Source organism: Cryptomeria japonica, chromosome 8 (genome assembly GCF_030272615.1).
Source record: "Cryptomeria japonica chromosome 8, Sugi_1.0, whole genome shotgun sequence".
In the NCBI taxonomy this organism is placed as follows: Eukaryota; Viridiplantae; Streptophyta; class Pinopsida; order Cupressales; family Cupressaceae; genus Cryptomeria; species Cryptomeria japonica.
The window spans coordinates 418,673,339-418,691,409 of NC_081412.1; the positions used below are offsets into that span (position 1 = coordinate 418,673,339).

At 36.7% G+C, this 18,071-nt stretch overlaps 1 protein-coding gene across 3 annotated transcripts in view; it reads right to left on the reverse strand.

Annotated features, from left to right (window-relative positions):
• Window positions 1–513: 513 nt before the first annotated feature.
• The window catches only part of LOC131028545 (uncharacterized protein At3g49055), a 59,872-nt gene continuing 42,314 nt past the window's right edge, over window positions 514–18,071 (reverse strand). Inside the window, exon 5 of one of the 3 annotated variants that reach the window (XM_057958829.2) lies at window positions 514–1,000. In XM_057958829.2, coding sequence (XP_057814812.1) covers window positions 650–1,000 — 351 coding nt within the window. In that variant the 3' untranslated portion in view covers window positions 514–649. Of the gene's footprint in view, window positions 1,023–18,071 lie in introns of all 3 variants that reach the window. The other 2 variants (XM_057958830.2, XM_057958831.2) reach the window with 2 other exon arrangements.

The window sequence follows — 18,071 nt, forward strand, 5'->3', positions numbered from 1 at the left end:
TGAATATTTCTCATGCCTTGGATTTACTTGTGGTATGGACTTTTGCTATTTGGGATTGAGGAAAGAACCTGTACTTGGCGGGTTGTTCTCTTCTTTGTGTGCATTGTAAAGAAAAGGTTTCGGTACACTCAAATCTCTGTACAGGTGAAAGATTATTAGGAACTCGAGATTAGATTGATAAGCAATCATAAGCTATGGGTTTTTGGAATGATTTAAGGAGGATAGAAGAGTTTGCTGGGTCAACTCTGTACTTGCTGTATTATATTCTTGCATTATGGTGGCTAAGTGATTGAGAGTTTGCATGCAACTGGTTTGCCATGATCTTTCTAAAATCCAAGTGTTTGTGAGATGAGTATTGAATCGTAAATACAATATTTATTTTATCTTTTTAGCTATTTGTACATAAATTTAGTGCTTCAATGTGACGAAGCTACAAAAGCATTTAGGTATGTTACATATGAGATACAGTAACACAAGCAATAATGGTTCCATAGCATTGCCCCAAAATATGCATTACCTTCTTAAAGGACAATGTGCCCTTCAATTATTAATTGAAAATAAAATAATTAATAACGCGAGAAACCATTTTTATACAACTTCAAAAGGTTAATACATTCACATCTCTGAAGTCCTAGTATTATCAACCTCTTTAGAATGAAGGATCTAACAGCTCCTCCATGTCGGCTGAAAAATGTGCTCTTATATTTCTGAAATTTGCAATTGGAGTTATCTTGGACCAGCACCAAGGCCAACATGCATAACGCATTTTTGATAGACTAATCTGCTCACCTCTACTATCAAACTCCTCAAATTGCCTAGTTAATTCATCAATCCTTTCTCTAAATGCAGCGGCCCTCCTATCTGCCAAATTTAGTGATCTCTCTGCAGCATCACGAGCAGCCATAGCTGCAATTACCAAATTTTCCTTTAACTTAATCCTGCTGTTTGTACTGTCTAAAGAATATTTCATCTCTTCCAACTCCCGCTTGAGGGCAGATATCTGTGAACAGAGTAGAGCATAGCTAAAAGGGCATAATTGAAAGCAATCAGAACAATAAACAGAAATTATGGCATGCCACTTCCAACCTCTTGGATCTCTGTTGCCAGAAAAACATCTCAATTGACTGGCTATAACAAGTACCTAAGTTATCTTTAATAATTTGATCATACTAAAACACTGATTGAATTTCAATTTCACAATTATCTATTGCTCAATAGAAATTTAATATTCAAGGATACTAAGTCTAACTCTTCTATATAAACATTTTTCTTGCGGCATTATGGATCCTCTCCAAATCATCTTCACAAGATTGGCCCATAAATGTTTTGCATTCAACATCACATCACAACTACATAAATTTTCTAACAAATAAACATGAAGGTCAAAATTGATACAGGGAACTGAAGGAAGGCAAACCATGCATGAAATGAAAATAGAGAAACATTTAAAGACCAAATGCAGGAAGTATCCCAAAAAACTCATTGGAAATTTTTGAACCAGGTTTCTATGCAACTGATCATTGATCAAAAAGTAATGGCAAAACTGCACAAGACATTTTAACTTTACAAACAGAAAAAGATCATATGGCCCATGCCAGTCAATACATAAAGGAAAAGAATAATGAGAACTTTTTAATCGCAAGCATACAAAAACAGGAAAAAACTTTCAAACATATGCAATTTACTTCAACATGAGTTTGGAAATCAAAAAAAGAAAACAAAAATTTTTGTACGATAGATTGCACATTCAACAGAACCCTGCATCATGAATGCAACTGCTGGATATAAACTCCCTTACTGGAGATATGAGACTCAAGGATAACATTTTAAGTATCAACAACTACAGCAATTCATTTGCTGCCTTTCTTCCAACCTTATTTCAAATAATTGGAATGATTCTGTGAATATAAAAAGATCCTGACAGTGGAATTGTGTGTATTGTTATTAATGGGTACAGTCAAATAATCATGCAACCCAATATTGTGCATAAATAATAAATATATATATATATATATATATATATATATACATAAACATTATCGATCAGACTATTATTGAAAGACAGGTCATATGTGACTGGAGACTGGACATCCTCACGAGCAATATGACTGGAACTATAGTTGTTTTTGAAAAACATGATTTTTCCAAATTGTTTTTGCCTTTATTCCCACTTTTCACAAATCCTTTCCAATTGATCGTCTTTCAAAATTTCAGAATTACTGCTGTATTCCTCTGTTTCTTCCCTAATATGCTGTTGTTACACAATTTTGGCAATCTATTGACAGAAAAGTGCTTATTTTTATACCATGTTAATAATAGTACAATGTGGGAGACAAGGTGCCCTATGCCTTATTTGTGTTGATAGCAGTGTAACAAGAATCGCCAAAACTTGGCAAGTCTGAGCTGAGCCAGGCTGGCCAAGTCTGGAAGACTCACAGAATCTTGGCAAGTCTGGGCCTAAGACTCTGTCCTTCTAATTTTTTTATTTATTTTTAAACTCTTAAATTTTAATGCTTTTTTGGTTTATGACATGCCCATCTATCTTGGTTATCTCCTTGAATCATGAACAACATATAGATTGTCCTACTTCTATTTTCATAAAAGTTTAAAACTAGTAAAAGATTTTCTATTTTTAATGAGTATAAAGGATCAAGATCTCTAGCAACCAATGCCTTATTGGATAATAGAGTACCGTTTAACCATCTCAAACAAGAATCAACAAGGAAAAATAGAGATATTATGCAAATAAATAGTTCTACTTGGTAATCCCTATCTGAATCCATCAACATTCATCCATAACAGGTAAAAGATAATCACATATAACAATATGTCATTGATAAAATGCTGCAACATTTCCAGATACCCATTTACAGCTACATCAACGAATGTGGTAGATGAAAGTTTACAAGGTGATGCCATCTCATCTCAAAACTCTAAAAAACCTCTTAAACATTGATGCCCAACCAAGGAGACTGTAATCTCTTTTCTAGTGCATTCCAACATCCTTAGAAATCCACAACTTTCTTGGAGAGTGCCGACTTTGTTGGAAAAGCATTTTGGCAATGGTAGAGTTCTTAAAGCCAAGATGAGCATGATGGTACTTCCTGTGTGCAAATTTGACATTCTAGGAGCACTCCACACTTCTTGGAGAAGTTTGTTGTTTTCGGAGAGTGCCCATTTTCATATAGATGTATATCTTATACACCCAAAGTATTAATGGTGTGGTCAGAACTCATATTTTGGGCCATTTTAATATTTTTTGTAGCTTTGATGGTTGTGCAAAAAATAATTGAATTATTCGATGGTTAAATATTAAAGTTGTGGACAAAGCAAAATTAAATGAGAAATTATATTTAATTATTTTGAAGTGTTTTACGGGTGCAGATAAAATGTCGCTAGGGTCAAGGTGATGAAAAGTGGTCATAAGAACACTTTATATTATTTTATTAAGAGAATGTTTTTCCAAAAAAGCAATAACAAAACAGAAAAACATTTTTTTTAAAGCAACAAAAAATCATATAATAATGTTTTGAAAAGCAAAGAAAAAGAAGAAAAGTACCTCTTGGAATACCTGTTTCGAAAACAAAAACCCTCCTAGCTGGATATGGTGATTCCCCACTAAGATCACATTGGTGCTGCAAGCTCAGTTCTCTGTATATGTTTGTTTGATGTATTTTGAGGAAGTTTTAATTGCTAAATGTTATCAATGCAATTTTATTGAAGATTACATGTTTTAGGAGGATGGTTGAGGTTTTTGTGAGTTGTACTTGCTATACCAGTAGCATTAATTTCTATTTCAAACCTACAACAGTATGTTATGTCTTATTAGTCTGATCTAAATCAATCCTAATGAGAAATAATAACATTTTCAACATTATTTCAATTTGGTTGTGTTGGTGTGCATTCAAGTAGTGGCTACAGTTGTGTGTTGGTCTTTCTACCATGTAATCAGGAGTGTATTAGTTTGATTTTTGTGGCAGCGGTGTTTTGATCAGCATGTATTCATCTTTGTTTGAAATTGAAAAGTTCCATTAACCATTGCGAGCTTATATTCCCTTGTTATATATTTTTATAAGCTAATTCATTGTGTTGCAGCAGTGTTTACTTATGATTAGACCTGATATTATAGTTGACTACAGCAGTTTCTTATATTTGTCATATTGTAATGCATTTCCTAACTACTTTGCAAACTTCGGATGTTGATAGTAGTTGATACCACCAAAGGGTTATCATTTGAATGCATTTCATATTGTAGGATTGACCAGTGTTGCCTTGAATTTGTTATTTTCCTTTGTTTTTCCCATACCAACTATTTGCAACTCTTAGTTTTGAATTTTCCATCAAAAGTTATCTAAGTATTGTGTCATCAGCTGATTTATGAAGCTTCAAAAACTTTGTTGGCTTGTGAAAAGATTCTCACAACCCCATCGACTTTTGACAAAGTTGCCACAACCTTATCAAAAGCTAGCATCCTATAGCAACCTCCTTGTTCAAAAATAGCGAAGTTTGTGTTAAAGTTTCGTCAAGGTTATGGAAATTGTGTCAAAATCCGATGAACTGATCCTTATTTGAAGAGAAATATATCCAAAGTTGATATTGGCGATTCCACATGGTTTCAAAACTCATGTCACACACCAACAAGGTTGTCACAACCCCATCAAAGCGTGACAAGGTTTCCACAACCATGTCAAAATGTGAAGCACTTTCAATAAATTCAAGAACAAAGCAAAAAGAAAAAAATTAAAGACTCGGATTTGAATCACAAAGATGCCTTACAAAGGCATTTTAGAGATTGTTGAAGGTTTTGAAACCCATGTTGGAGCCTAACAACGTTCCCAAAACCTCAATGGAGACCAATGAACTATTCATAACCACAACCAAGCAAATGAAGTTTTCTAAAGATGGCATGTCAATAATGTAAGAACCTATTTTGTAAAGAGAAAAATACCTCTTGCAACTTCAATATATGGTTCTAAAATCGAGGGGTCATAGGGTTTCAAAAACCTCTCAAACCTCCAAAAAGTTAAATAAAAAGGTGGCTTATATTTCAAACAAAACCAAAGATTACCAATATGGTAGGAGTAGACACACATCAACATTAAAAGCACTATTAATGTGCCCACGAAGCTAGAGGACATTAAATGCAAGCCAATATAAGGCTAAGGGGAAACGCAAAGAGGGCATTTAACAAGCAATTGTCAAGAGCAATCAAAGAAGTGTGGAAGTGAATTTGCAGAATGCATCCAAGAAGCTATGCAGGGACGAATCCAAGGCAATACAAAATTGAAGCGACTTCAAATGTAAAGGTACACAATTATTTTCTACTCTCATAGCTTGTAGACGGAGAAATTTCAATTGTTAAAATCATTATCATGAAAACTTGCTATATAATTGCCTACTAAAAATAAAAATTCCTCAAAATTTGCTAGCTGTGTGTTACAAAACATAATTTGCCTCATGTGTAATTCGATTTTGGCAAAACTGAAGTACAAATATCTTGGATATGAGCAACTGTCTAGTTTAGAGAGCACCCTGCTTGAAATTGGGAATATGAAGCTAGGGCACATAAATCTCGAAGAACTCTAGAGGAGAATGAATGTCAAAAATAGGTCTCTAATCACACAAAACTTGCTAGATAGTGGGTTGTTGTTGGCGGTTGGTTTTCTCATGGCTACTTAGTGCACAAAAATTAGTTCTAGAATGCATCAACCACTATGGACCCCAGACTCGAGAGGTGAAACTACAGATGATAAAATAATTGTTAGGTTGGATAGAGAATATTTCAGCACACGCCTCAGATTACTGCAAAGGGAGGTATTTGCAAACCTTGATAGCATAGCTTCTTCTCAACATTTTACCAAGAAGAAAAGTGCATGCTGCAACACAATTGCTAGGCATAATTGGCAATCCCTAAAAGGGGAAAATCACAGTTGCCAATGAATTTATAAAGGTCATGCTTCATCAATGATATCTCTAACATCATTGTGCTCCTTCACAGACTAGTCGAAAATGAAGATTCTAACCATTTCAAGGAATGGATGTACTTAATTATTATGGTCATCACTCACACAAAACAATTCATATATTGAGGTGGCACAATTAGCGAAAAACTTCATAGACAAATAACCCAATTTCGGCTAGACAAATCCTTTTACATGTCTTCGTATTTATTTTATGCTATTGCTAGAATGAAGGCTTGGCTGGGGCTAATTTTGATGAGATAACTCAGATTTATAATCATTGTCCACAACAACAGTTGGATACTAATTATAAAAGTTTCAAAGAGAATGAACAATGTGTTCACAATAGTGGTCCAAGAGCTTCAGGGTGACATGAGTATGAGAATCTCTCCATAAGCTACCTAGTTAATCAACACGTGGAAGCTAGTTCAATTTCAAAGACTCACCTACATCAAAGTTGGAGGCTTTGATGGGTTCCCATGCAAATTACCCAAGTACATGTAATGTCCCCTACTAGGACTTTACTCAATTTGCCCTAGAATTTACAAATGAGGTATGGATTATGTTTGGGAATGTAAATTGTCAACTTTATATCTTGAATTAGAGCCAGCAACCAGGTTAGTTATCATTATAAAAGATGAATAGGCATATAGGCTAACAATGTTAAAATAAAATTCTAATCAACATTATAATTCTCATAATATTCATGTGGGATTCCCTTAAGGCTTTACCCAACAACCTATCCACATTATGAAGAGCCATGGGAGATCATACAAGGCACCTCGAGCCTATCCATGAAGCCCAAGATCACAGTATGACACTCTCCATTTGGCCTCCCAGCCCCACTCAGGGTTACTACCACTCAAATGGATTCTTATGCTACTTGCACCTCGTGTATGTACATTCTCCCCTCCATAATGTGGCGGCTAATTGACTATAAGCTTTAAAGGAATCTTCATTAACATCAATACATACGTTCCTACTTCATTATTAATTATGCATCCATTATAAGTGATAGAATATCTGCATACATTCCTACTTCCTATCAAATGGAAGACAAATATAAAATCAGCCAAATCATCATGCATTATACTTCATTCCACAATATTAGATAAGTATATAAGCTGCTGGTTAATATATATATTCTGAGTCAGCAATTCTGATTAGATCAAATGCTTAATGATTCTACCTCTTCGATGATTTCATTTGGAGGTTGATAGGCTGTATTTATATCTTCTTATTGGGTGGAGAGGTATGTCTTTTCCCCACGTGTATCCCTTTGCAAAGTGGTGCCCCTTTGCTTCGTGCCCCTTTTCCCTTAACTACTCATTTGGTGATTGCACCACTTGGAAATTAATCACAAAATTAATTAATGATCCTTACTATTCCTTAATTCATTCAATATTGTGCTTTGAATTCTATCTTGTTGCTGATCTAGATTCTAAAGGATCGCAGCCCTGTAACTCTACCATTGCTGCCAGCATATTAATCTGTGTGCTTGCCAGGGAATCGCAAAATAAACAAGCAATCAGAATCACACCAATCAGTCTTAACAATGATTAGTTTGTTTCTTTCTGAGGAAAATACTTACTAAGCATACCTGCATAATACACTTCAATCGTGTAAATTATGCAGGTCCTGTGGTTATTGGGTTAAGTCATGATGGTACATGAGTAATAAATCTGTTCTAATTAAAGTTTGCAAACAAACAGGTGACTTATGCAAAAGATGCAAAGAAAGGAAGAAAGTGGGAATTCCTTTCCCATTGGTCTAGCTCACTATCAATGTAGATAATTGTTTGATGCATTGAATATTGAAGAGATTTGGTGAAATATACCAAGCAATTCTTTGAGATGAGATTTCCATTTGATAGCAAAGATTATATTAGATATAACTTGCAGTTGGGTCTTGGTTTCAACCACCTCCCCAAGTTAGAATATTATTGAGTTTACTGTGATAATGAATATGAAGTCAAGAGGAGGAACTGGATGAGGTTGTCACCACAACATATTAGAACTTTCTAGTTAAAATGGGATATCCATGGTCTAAAGAATGACAAGTTTGATTTAGTGGATCCTACATATTTTGGTGATTTGATCACATCCAAACGTAACCCATACTGTCCATTAAGTGGAATGTTAGAGAGGTGAGAATATTGAAAGAAAAAACAACAGTAGTACTCAAAAGAACACAGGAATGGGTGTTGAAAAAAAATTGCTGAAAAAACGGGTATAAAGCCTCCCAAGACAAAAGGAACTGCAAAAATAAAAAGAAGGGCAAGCAAAACCTCCCTACTCTCATCTTGCATCATCAACCAACTCTCAGCCCACAAGTAGAGATGGAGGAGACGGTGGCAAAGATCCTCCAGAGAGGATAAACCTTGATAGAACATGTAGAGATAGCTCGAAGGGAAAAGCAAAGGAAGAAAAGGAGAAAGAGAAATTAGAGGCTATTCAAGAAGAGTCAGGCGAAAAGATACCATCAATGTTACCTCCTATCCATCTCAATTAAGTGCCTCTCATCTCCTTCATCTCAATCATTGTCAGCTCCATCACCACCACATTCATCTCAAAACCCCTTTGTTCAATCCAATCCTTCACCCCCATCTTCACCAAACATTACCTCCTTCAATAAAATGGGACCTTCATTCACTACACCTCCCATTAGGCCACTACAATTCTCCCTTGGTACTAGGAACTTCTTTTGATTCCCATTCGATACATCGTCCTCCTAGCCAGATCATACACTTTCAAGGAAGAGGAAAGTAGCTCAACCGAAAAATTCCTAAATTTGATGGTGTATGTGATTTGCTTCAATGGTCACCTCAACCTAAGAAGGCCAAGACAACTTCCATGTTGATGAAAGATTCAAACTCGGGACATATGTACATGGAGGTTGATCATCCATCTGTAAAAAATGACATCAATGAAACAACTGAAAAGGATTTTAACATCACAAGAATTAATTTGGTCCTTTCATCTAGTGATGGAGACATTCATAACTTGTGTCAGCTGCCAAGCTTGTTGAGAGGACAGAAAAAGACAAGCAATCTAAAGATGCACTTAAGCAATAAGTAAGAACCTTAACTACTTGTTTTAAGTCTATAATGGATACCCACTTGTTGTGACGTATTCACACATCACCCCATTGTAAATGGGGACCCCTACTTTTTGCTTTCCGGGGTTTGTTTCTAGGTCTTTTAGGGTTTTGTCTATTAGCCTTTGCATGTTGAGTGTTGCCAGAGGGATCACTAAGAGAGTAGGCTTTGTTTTAGCTAAAGGTGAGTCAGTGGATGCTCTGGGTTACGGTCATCTTTGAAAGTCTTCCTTAGGACAAAGTTTTGCTCTTGTTGCTAATTGTGTCTTGTTTGAGTTTGAGGAGGTCAATGAAGCTTGGTAAGTGAATATCATCTTTGAAGGTCTGAGTTAGGTCAAATTGGTGAAGTGATGAAGTCTAGAATGTCATCCTGATCTTCAAATGTCCTCTAAGTCTGGAATGTCGTCCTGATCCTGAAATCTGACTAAGTTTGGAAAATTGAAGAATCCTCCAAAAACTAGATTTTGCATTATAACTCCTGGAGGTCCGAAACCACTCTCAAACATCCTGACAGTATATATGGAATATAACTCACTTATACTTAAATGTTATATTCCATATATGAATCCTGACGGAGAGACCAAAATGTCAAATTTCGCTCCTAACCCTTCCAAAGGGTCCAAAGCGAATTTCAATTTCGCTCCTGACCCTTCTAAAGGGTCCAGAGTGAAATTCTCCATAAGACATTCTACTTTGACCCAAACTTAGAACTAACTCATTCCCAGGCATTATTGAGGGCAAAACACTTGTTTGGATGAAGAAATATGAGAAATGAAGTCAAGATTTGAGCCTAAATGTGAATTTCACTCCTGACCCTTCCAAAGGGTCCGGAGCGAAATTCTCCCTAGACGCTATTTTCTCCATTGTTTGGGCTAACATCCTTGTTCCTTGGACATGGTGGGGGTAGATTGATATGTTCTTGCCTCAGGAAGTGATTGAAAGCATTGAGGAATGAAGATTTTGACCTAAGACACGGATTTCGCTCCTGACCCTTCCAAAGGGTCCAGAGCGAAATTCATATTTCCTCTATTTTGCTCTTTAACTTGACCAAGTTTGGAACTTCTAAGGCATGGTTTGGAAGACTTGTATGCATATTTGCCTTGGAGAGGAGGTTTGAGGCGATGAAATGATGGAAATCAACCTGGAAGGAGAATTTCGTTTTTGACCCTTCCAAAGGGTCCAGAGCGAAATCCTCCATTTGACCTTCTTTTTTGCCTTAGGCCTAGGTTAGCCTTGTCTGGAGCTAGTTTGATGGTGGATTGCCTTGATTATGATGAAAGGACCTTGAAATTGATCAAGTTTGAGAGAGAATTGGATAAATTAAGTGGAAAATCAACCAAGAATGAGGATTTCGCTCCTTACCCTTCCAAAGGGTCCAGAGCGAAAATCCCCATAACTCTCATTTCCTTCTTAGTTTTGGCCAAGTGTTGGTTTCTAAGGCATGTTTTGAGGTGGATTGATGTGTTCTTGCCTTGAGAGGCGGTTGAAAGCATTGGAAGATGAAGATTTTGCCTAAAGGATGAAATTCACTCCTGACCCTTCCAAAGGGTCCAGAGCGAAATTCATTATAAACCTTATTTGCTCCCTTGCTTAGGCTACAAACCTTGTTCCTTGGGTGGAGAGTGATGTATTTTTGCCTTCCAGAGAAGATTGGAGTTGAAGAGATGAAGAGTCGAGCCTAGAGTAGGAATTTCGCTCTTGGCCCTTCCAAAGGGTCCAGAGGGAAATTCCACAAAACCACTCTCTTCTCCCAGTTTTGTGCCAAGTCAAGTGTGGGTCAAGGTGAGATAGGATTGGATATGTCCTTAGGAGTAACTTTGAGTTGCTAGTGATCAATAAATTTGAAGGAATTGAGCAAAAACTAGGATTTCGCTCCTGACCCTTCCAAAGGGTCCAGAGCGAAATTCCTAAGATCACCTATTTCCCTTGCAAATCAAGTCAAACTTTTGGTTTTTATGGCTTAGGAAAGAATGGAGCAACGTTTCCTTGACCTTTGAGGTGAGTTGAAGTGCGAGACATGATAGAATTTGTCCTAAAATGCAAATTTCGCTCCTGACCCTTCCAAAGGGTCCAAAGCAAAATTCCAAGAAGACACCCATTTCTTCCTTGTTTGGACCAAGATCTTAGTCCCTTGGGCGTATTTGGAAGTAAATCAACATGTTTTTGCCTTAGGAAGTGAATGAGGGCGAAGGGAATGAAGAATCAAGCCTAAATCTTGAATTTCGCTCCTAACCCTTCCAAAGGGTCCAAAGCAAAATTCTCGCAAACACCTATTTTTCCCTTGGAGAAGGTCAAATCCTTGATTTTATGGCGTGGATGGAAGTGAGATGATGTGTCCTTGCCTTTTGAGGTGGATTGGAGTTTAAAAAATAAAGAAATGTGCTCAAAACTATAATTTCGTTCTTGACCCTTCCAAAGGGTCTAGAGCGAAATTCCCAAAATCCCTCTTTTCCTTCCATTTTTGTGTCAAGCTAAGTGTGGATCAAGGTAGATTAAGCTTGGAAGGACCCCTAGGCATGCCTTTGAATTGATTTTGGCCACCAAAAATGAATATTTTGAGCTAGGACAAGGATTTCGCTCCTGACCCTTCCAAAGGGTCCAGGGCGAAAATCCTAAATAGGTCCTCTCCCTAGCCATGATTCTTAGCGAAATTCTCCTTTCTAGCCATTTTGAGGGTCAAGCAAGTTTTGCCATGTTGAGAGAGGGATTCAAAAATGGAAGTCCACGTATAAAAAGTGAAAAGAGTAGACTTAGGTGAAGGAAAACAAGCAAGTCAAGAATTTCGCTCCTGACCCTTCCAAAGGGCCCAGAGCGAAATTCTCAATTTCACCTAATTTGCTCATGATGAAGGTCAAGTTGTGGATTCCCAGGCCTTGGTGGAGAGAAGACTAGTGTACGCTTGCCTTGGAAGACATTTTGGAGTGGAGAAATGATGGAATTTGAGCTTAATCAAGAATTTCTCTCCTGACCCTTCCAAAGGGTCCAGAGCGAAATCCTTAAAACCTCTATTTTTTTCCCAATTTTGCATCAAACCTAGTGTTGATTGAGATTAGAGGCATCTTCAGGCATGCATTTGAGCAGGTTGTGATCACCAAATGTGGAGATTTTGTCCTAGAATGCAAATTGCGCTCCTGACCCTTCCAAAGGGTCCAGAGCGAAATTCTCTATAGGTCCTGTCCTTGGCCAAGGTCCAAAGCGAAATCCTCTTTTTTTGGTCTTTTTGGAGGTCAAATCAATGATGTCTTCAGGAAAAAGCGATTCAAAGGTCAAGAGAAGTTCAAGGCAAGGAGATGAAATTTGAGCTAAAATGCAAATTTCGCTCCTGACCCTTCCAAAGGGTCCAGAGTGAAATTCTTATAGGGCCTGTCCCCGGAGAGGATATTGAGTGAAATTCCATTTTGATGTCTTCTCATTTTAATGATTTAAGGTGGAAAATGCTATGTTGAAATGAATATGTCATATGTGCTTAATCATCCTTTGGTTTATTTTGCAGATGGGAGGAGACCAAGCCAGGATGAGGATGACCTATTCCAGTCCATCCTCATCAAGGACATTCCAAAAGCATAAGGGTGGACTCAAGGTGTTCTAAAGCGTTGGAAGACTACAAGCATTCAAGAAGTTGCCAAAACCTTCACCTCACCACACTAAGGAACCGCATGATGACAAAGAAAGGAGTTGCCAGCACTTCAAGGCAAGGTTTGCTACCAGAGAAAGAAAACTTGACAGTGAGGAGGCCTCATCAAGCACATGGGAGTAAAGGAGGTACATCATTCATCATATCAAAGATAGAGGAGGATCAACCAAGTCACAAGCATTAGGCAAGGTGGCATCCCAGTCATCATTCCTCTGGTCGGATTGGTCCACCTCAGTAGGACCAGATTCAATGTATCTAATCTATTAGAGGTGGCACAAACTTCGATGTACCTACCCATGCTTCCTATTGGTCCTCACTCTTGCAATGTAATTTTCTCATTGGCTAGAGGAAGTTTGTTGTAACAAACCCTAATTAGGGTTTCTATCTTGTAATCCTAGCCATTGATTCTAAGACAATCAGAGCCGTCTGTTTGTAAAGGGTTCTCTATATAAAGCTTTGGATCCTCATTTGTAAAGGTTAATAGTTAGCTAATAGTTAATAGTCAGAGATTAGTTAATAGTTAGGAATTAACAAAAAGAGATAGAGATAGCATTTTAGAGTAGAGTAGAAAGAGAAGGCAAAGATTGTTGTGAAGACATTGTTGCAAAAGACATGTAAACTTCATTGAAGAAATGGTGAATTCTATGTGTTGATTCAACAATTTACATGGTCTCTACACTTCTCAAGTTTAATTTCAGGTTACTAGATGAATGGAAGAAATTTGTATGATCAACGGTGAAATTCGTATATCCATACTACTAGCGGTTTGTTGATTGCAGACTTGCCTTGCGTAGTCAACTGGAATCATTCAACTTAAGCTTAACTTCAATTATCGCTTCTTCATTGATATGCATCAACCTGACGGTCTCCATACTTGTAGCGATGATCTAAACATCATAAAGCTTTCCTCAAAAGATCACACTAATCTTGTGGAGATGATCCTAGGTTGTCAAAGCAAGACATAGTTAGAATTCATCAAAGGTCATTCATTGCTCTTACGTTCTTAGTGTTAGAAATAGATCCCGTTCCAACCCTTATCCTTTTTCCTTTTTTTCAAAATCAAGGGCCGATGAAATTCCACGTTCCAATAATATCCAAAGCAAATCAGACGTTCAGATCGTTGAAAGTAAGTCCCCTTGTGATTCCAACAAAATCACATCGTACCGCAAAGAGCTTATCCACACGTAGAGAACCACATATCAGAACCTTGGAGTTACTCCGTCTAATCCTTCAGCGAGATCTTCAGCAATCAGGAAACTTTGTTCAAGAGAGGATAAGGTACCTTTAGGTATTTTATTCTATGTTTGGTCGTGTACAAAAGACACATCAACACCACTAAACAAGATCAATGCCTCCATTGACCCTAGCTTAGGAAATGGGAAGGAAGTGACTGAAGATATGTAGGCATCAATCCTATGGCAAGATAACTAAAGATTGGGTAAGCGAAATTGTGACCAAAGGATTGGAATTCATTGAGGAAGCAAAGAAGTTGTATGAAGAAGTTGGCAACGGGAGGAAGAATGTTGACGATGAAATCAACTTGTCAAAGCAAGAAGAGACAGTCTGGGTAAGGACAAACGAAAATCTCAAAGAGATGGCTGAGATGAGTAATAATAAGCTTATTGCAGAGCAGATTCTCCAGAATGCTAATGATAACAAGTGCTTTCTATGGAGTAAAAGCATTGAATGGAGATTCGTGGCTCTTAGGCAAAAACATCCAAGAACAAACAAAGTTATTGAAAAAATGTGACCAAATTAAGATGGATGTTCAAATTGATTTCCTGTCCATCAATTTAGACATTCAAACAAAAGATGATTTACATGTCATTAACACTTAGACTATCAAGGGAAGATTCAAAACAGCAATTGAAAAGTTATTTGACAAATAGAAATTCAGTGTAGTAGCTACGAAGAAGTTAAGTAACTTTGATACTACCCTATTGCACTGCACCAATCACCTCACCACACTCCAAAATAAAGTAGAGGCTATTCAAAGCAACAAGGCAATTTGAAACTAAGAACCAACAACGTCATCATTCCCAAACACAACGTTCTTGGTTGTCATGTCCCCATCCTTAACCCAAAAATCAGATTAACAATTATACATAATACTAATAGCTAGCTGTATATTTATGAATATCGTAGCATAGAGACATTGTGGAAAATTGTCTTATCCCATAAGACTTCATTATTTTCCTATCAAGCCTCCAAGTGAAACATAGAGAATAAGAAAAAAATAAACTCAGTAATTATTTAGGAGGAAGGTCCCCATTTATATTCGCTAAGCAATGGAGCAAACACATAGTAAAACATGTATAAAAGAGACAAGGAAAGCTACGTTTAATATTAGAAGATATAATAATATTTGACTGATAATAATCAATATTTATTAATAATAATTTTTACTTATATTTGATCTATTAATAGTTGTTTATTTATTTGGAAGAAATTATAATATCTGAATTGAATGATTTCTAAATCCATTGCCTTGAGCAATTATGTCATATCCCGTTCCCTTGATCAGATGTACTGGATTATTTAAATATGATAATAAGTTTCTAAAATTCATCTTCTTATATTTATCTTACCAATAAGAACATAGCCATTGTCAATGTATTTATCTAATCTTAACTGATTAGTAACATAAACTTAATTGATCAGCAATATAACTTAAATTGATTAGCTATAATAATTGATTGATCATTAGTAATATTTAATTAGGCTATGTATTAGTAATATTTGATAAGGCTATGTTAACGGTAATGTTTAAGGGACACAATATTGATTAGAGGCTGGGAACCTTAGCTATTCCCAAACAGAAGACACCGTTTGAAATAAGGGGACATGTCCTTCCCACGCAGCCCATCACATCAGCCACACACGTATTAAGAGGTCCAGCGAATCATTATGAGGAACAACTTTTGGGAGAGAAGGTAAAAAAGGCACGATAGAAGAGAGGCATTCAGGAACAGGGATCAGAATACATGGATACAGCAATTACCAAGTAGGAGGAGAAAACGAACAGCAAGGAATCACTGAAACTATAAGAAGGAATCCGTGGAAAATAAAAGAGACACTGGCACCAGTACGTAACAATCTGAGGAGGATTATTACTGCAGAAAAAGACCCAAGTGGAAGGTGATATTCAACAAACAGTATGTCATCTACCCACTCTGCCATTATTGCATAAAACTAGGGTATGTTCAGTTGTTAAGAATAGATAATTACTGAGCAACATGCTGGTACTTTACTGTGTATATCTGAATGAAGACATTATAATTTATATGTAGATTCTATTGATTGGTATCTCTGTTAATCTACTGTAATATGAATCTGCATAAGGGAACAAGTTTGTAATACGAATCATATAAGACTGTAACTCCTGATAATGCATAGATGAAAAAATCGCCAAAAAATCGTATGAATCGCGATTTCTCGGGAGCAAAAAACCAAAATAATTTAATCTTAGAAAAAAACGGGAACAATTTTTACGGAAAAATCATCTGTTTTTCAGCGAAAAAAATTGCAAGTAAATGCTGGAAAATCGCGTTTGGAAAAGCCATTTCGGTTTTTTTAAAAACCTAAAAAGGTCGCGCAATAGTTTATTTTGTTTTGACGTCAGAAGGTGTGGGCGAGCGGGAGAAAAAATATGCCACGATTTCTGTCATGCCAACACGATTTCTGTCTTTTGTGAATCTGCAAACTACAACAACACCCCAGCGTTTCAAAGTCAAACTTCCTAAGTTTGACGGTTTGGAGAGTTTGACATGAAATGGCTGATTTAAAATTTAGGTTTCATGGTTTGCAGAGTTTGACATGAACAACACATATGAATCTATTCCTACTTCCCTTACTATTAGTATTGGTGATTGATTTTGTTTTTTAAAACGATGTGAAGGTTTGAGTTTTCAAAATCGGAAGGGCAAGCCACATGGGCCACCAAGTCTAGCAAGGAGATTAGAAGCAACCATTCCTTGGTCTTGGTAGACAACGGACCCAAGCAACCCTTTCATGTGTGCATATAGGTAATAGGCTTGGAGGGATAGCAACATGGGCCGCCAAGTCTAGAAAGGAGGTTAGAAGCAACCATTCCTTGGGCTTGGTAGACAATGGACCCAAGCAACCCTTTCATGTCTCATATACCCACTCTTCCTATTGTTACCTTAGAATAGATTATGACTGATTAAGAATGGATATGCTCGTAGGTGATTGCCTTTCTTTGTGGATGCAGGTTATCTTTATAAGTCTCCACTCCTCTAATACAAGATAAGTCTCAAGCCCTGTTTCTGATTTATGAATTTATAAATTCTTGATTGCAGTAGGATATCACATTCAAGGATAATTACATTGAGTATTGTGATAAATATCTGCTTCAGATATACTGTTAGCAAGTTAAAGATGGAAATTGTCTCCTAATCAAGCAAATTAATTTAAGTCCTAAGTGTACTGAAATTCGGTAACTGTTGTTAAAAAGGCCTATATCAAGTAGGGGGCATTACTGTAGAATTTTGAACCTGACCTATCCTCTCTGAACCAACTGATTAGCAAACAATAACAGCAAAAAGAAGAAATTGCAAAAAGAAATCACAATTCAAAATAAAAAACAAAGTGCCTTGTTTTTTTTTGGAATTGCACACGCCAATATCTTTATTGAAGCTTAATTAAAAAATTACATAGAGGCTGTATATATAAACAATTTGCAGTCTAGAAGAATAAATAATAACTGCAGTTCTAAATATATTCCTAGCTTTGCATGGAAAGCTACTAAGGCTCTCAAACTAAAAAAAGCAAACTACTCCCTAAATTAAGAATACAATAAGTGCATGCACAGCATGCTTTATTTACTAAAAAAACAAACCCATGCAAAAAACAAAACTAAAAATAGTCCTAAGGATTAATGCATGTTGGAGTACATGTTTTATTTGCCTGAATAAACAAAAAACTATTAACTAAACTAATCTAGCTGCATGCTAGAGCAGCATCAGTTATCAACATACTCCCCCTTGATGCTGAGAGGGCTGACAATCTTATCTCGTAGTGCTATAAACTGAGCTTTCGCAACCGCTTTGGTGAATATATTTGCTAGCTGATCCTGGGTGTTGATGTGCTTCAATTTGACATCCTTCTTCTGCACCAAATCTCGTATGAAGTGATATTTCAAATCAAAATGCTTTGTTCTGCTGTGATGAACCGGATTCTTAGCTAACTTGGTAGCACTCACATTGTCACAATATATCACTGTAGGATGAATTTGTTTTTCCCCAATTTCTTCTAAACTTTTCTAAGCCAAAGAGCTTGTGTACCTGCTGAGGTAATTGCAACATACTCTGCTTCTGTAGATGAGAGGGCAATCAAACCAAAACCAAAAGAAAAACAATTTC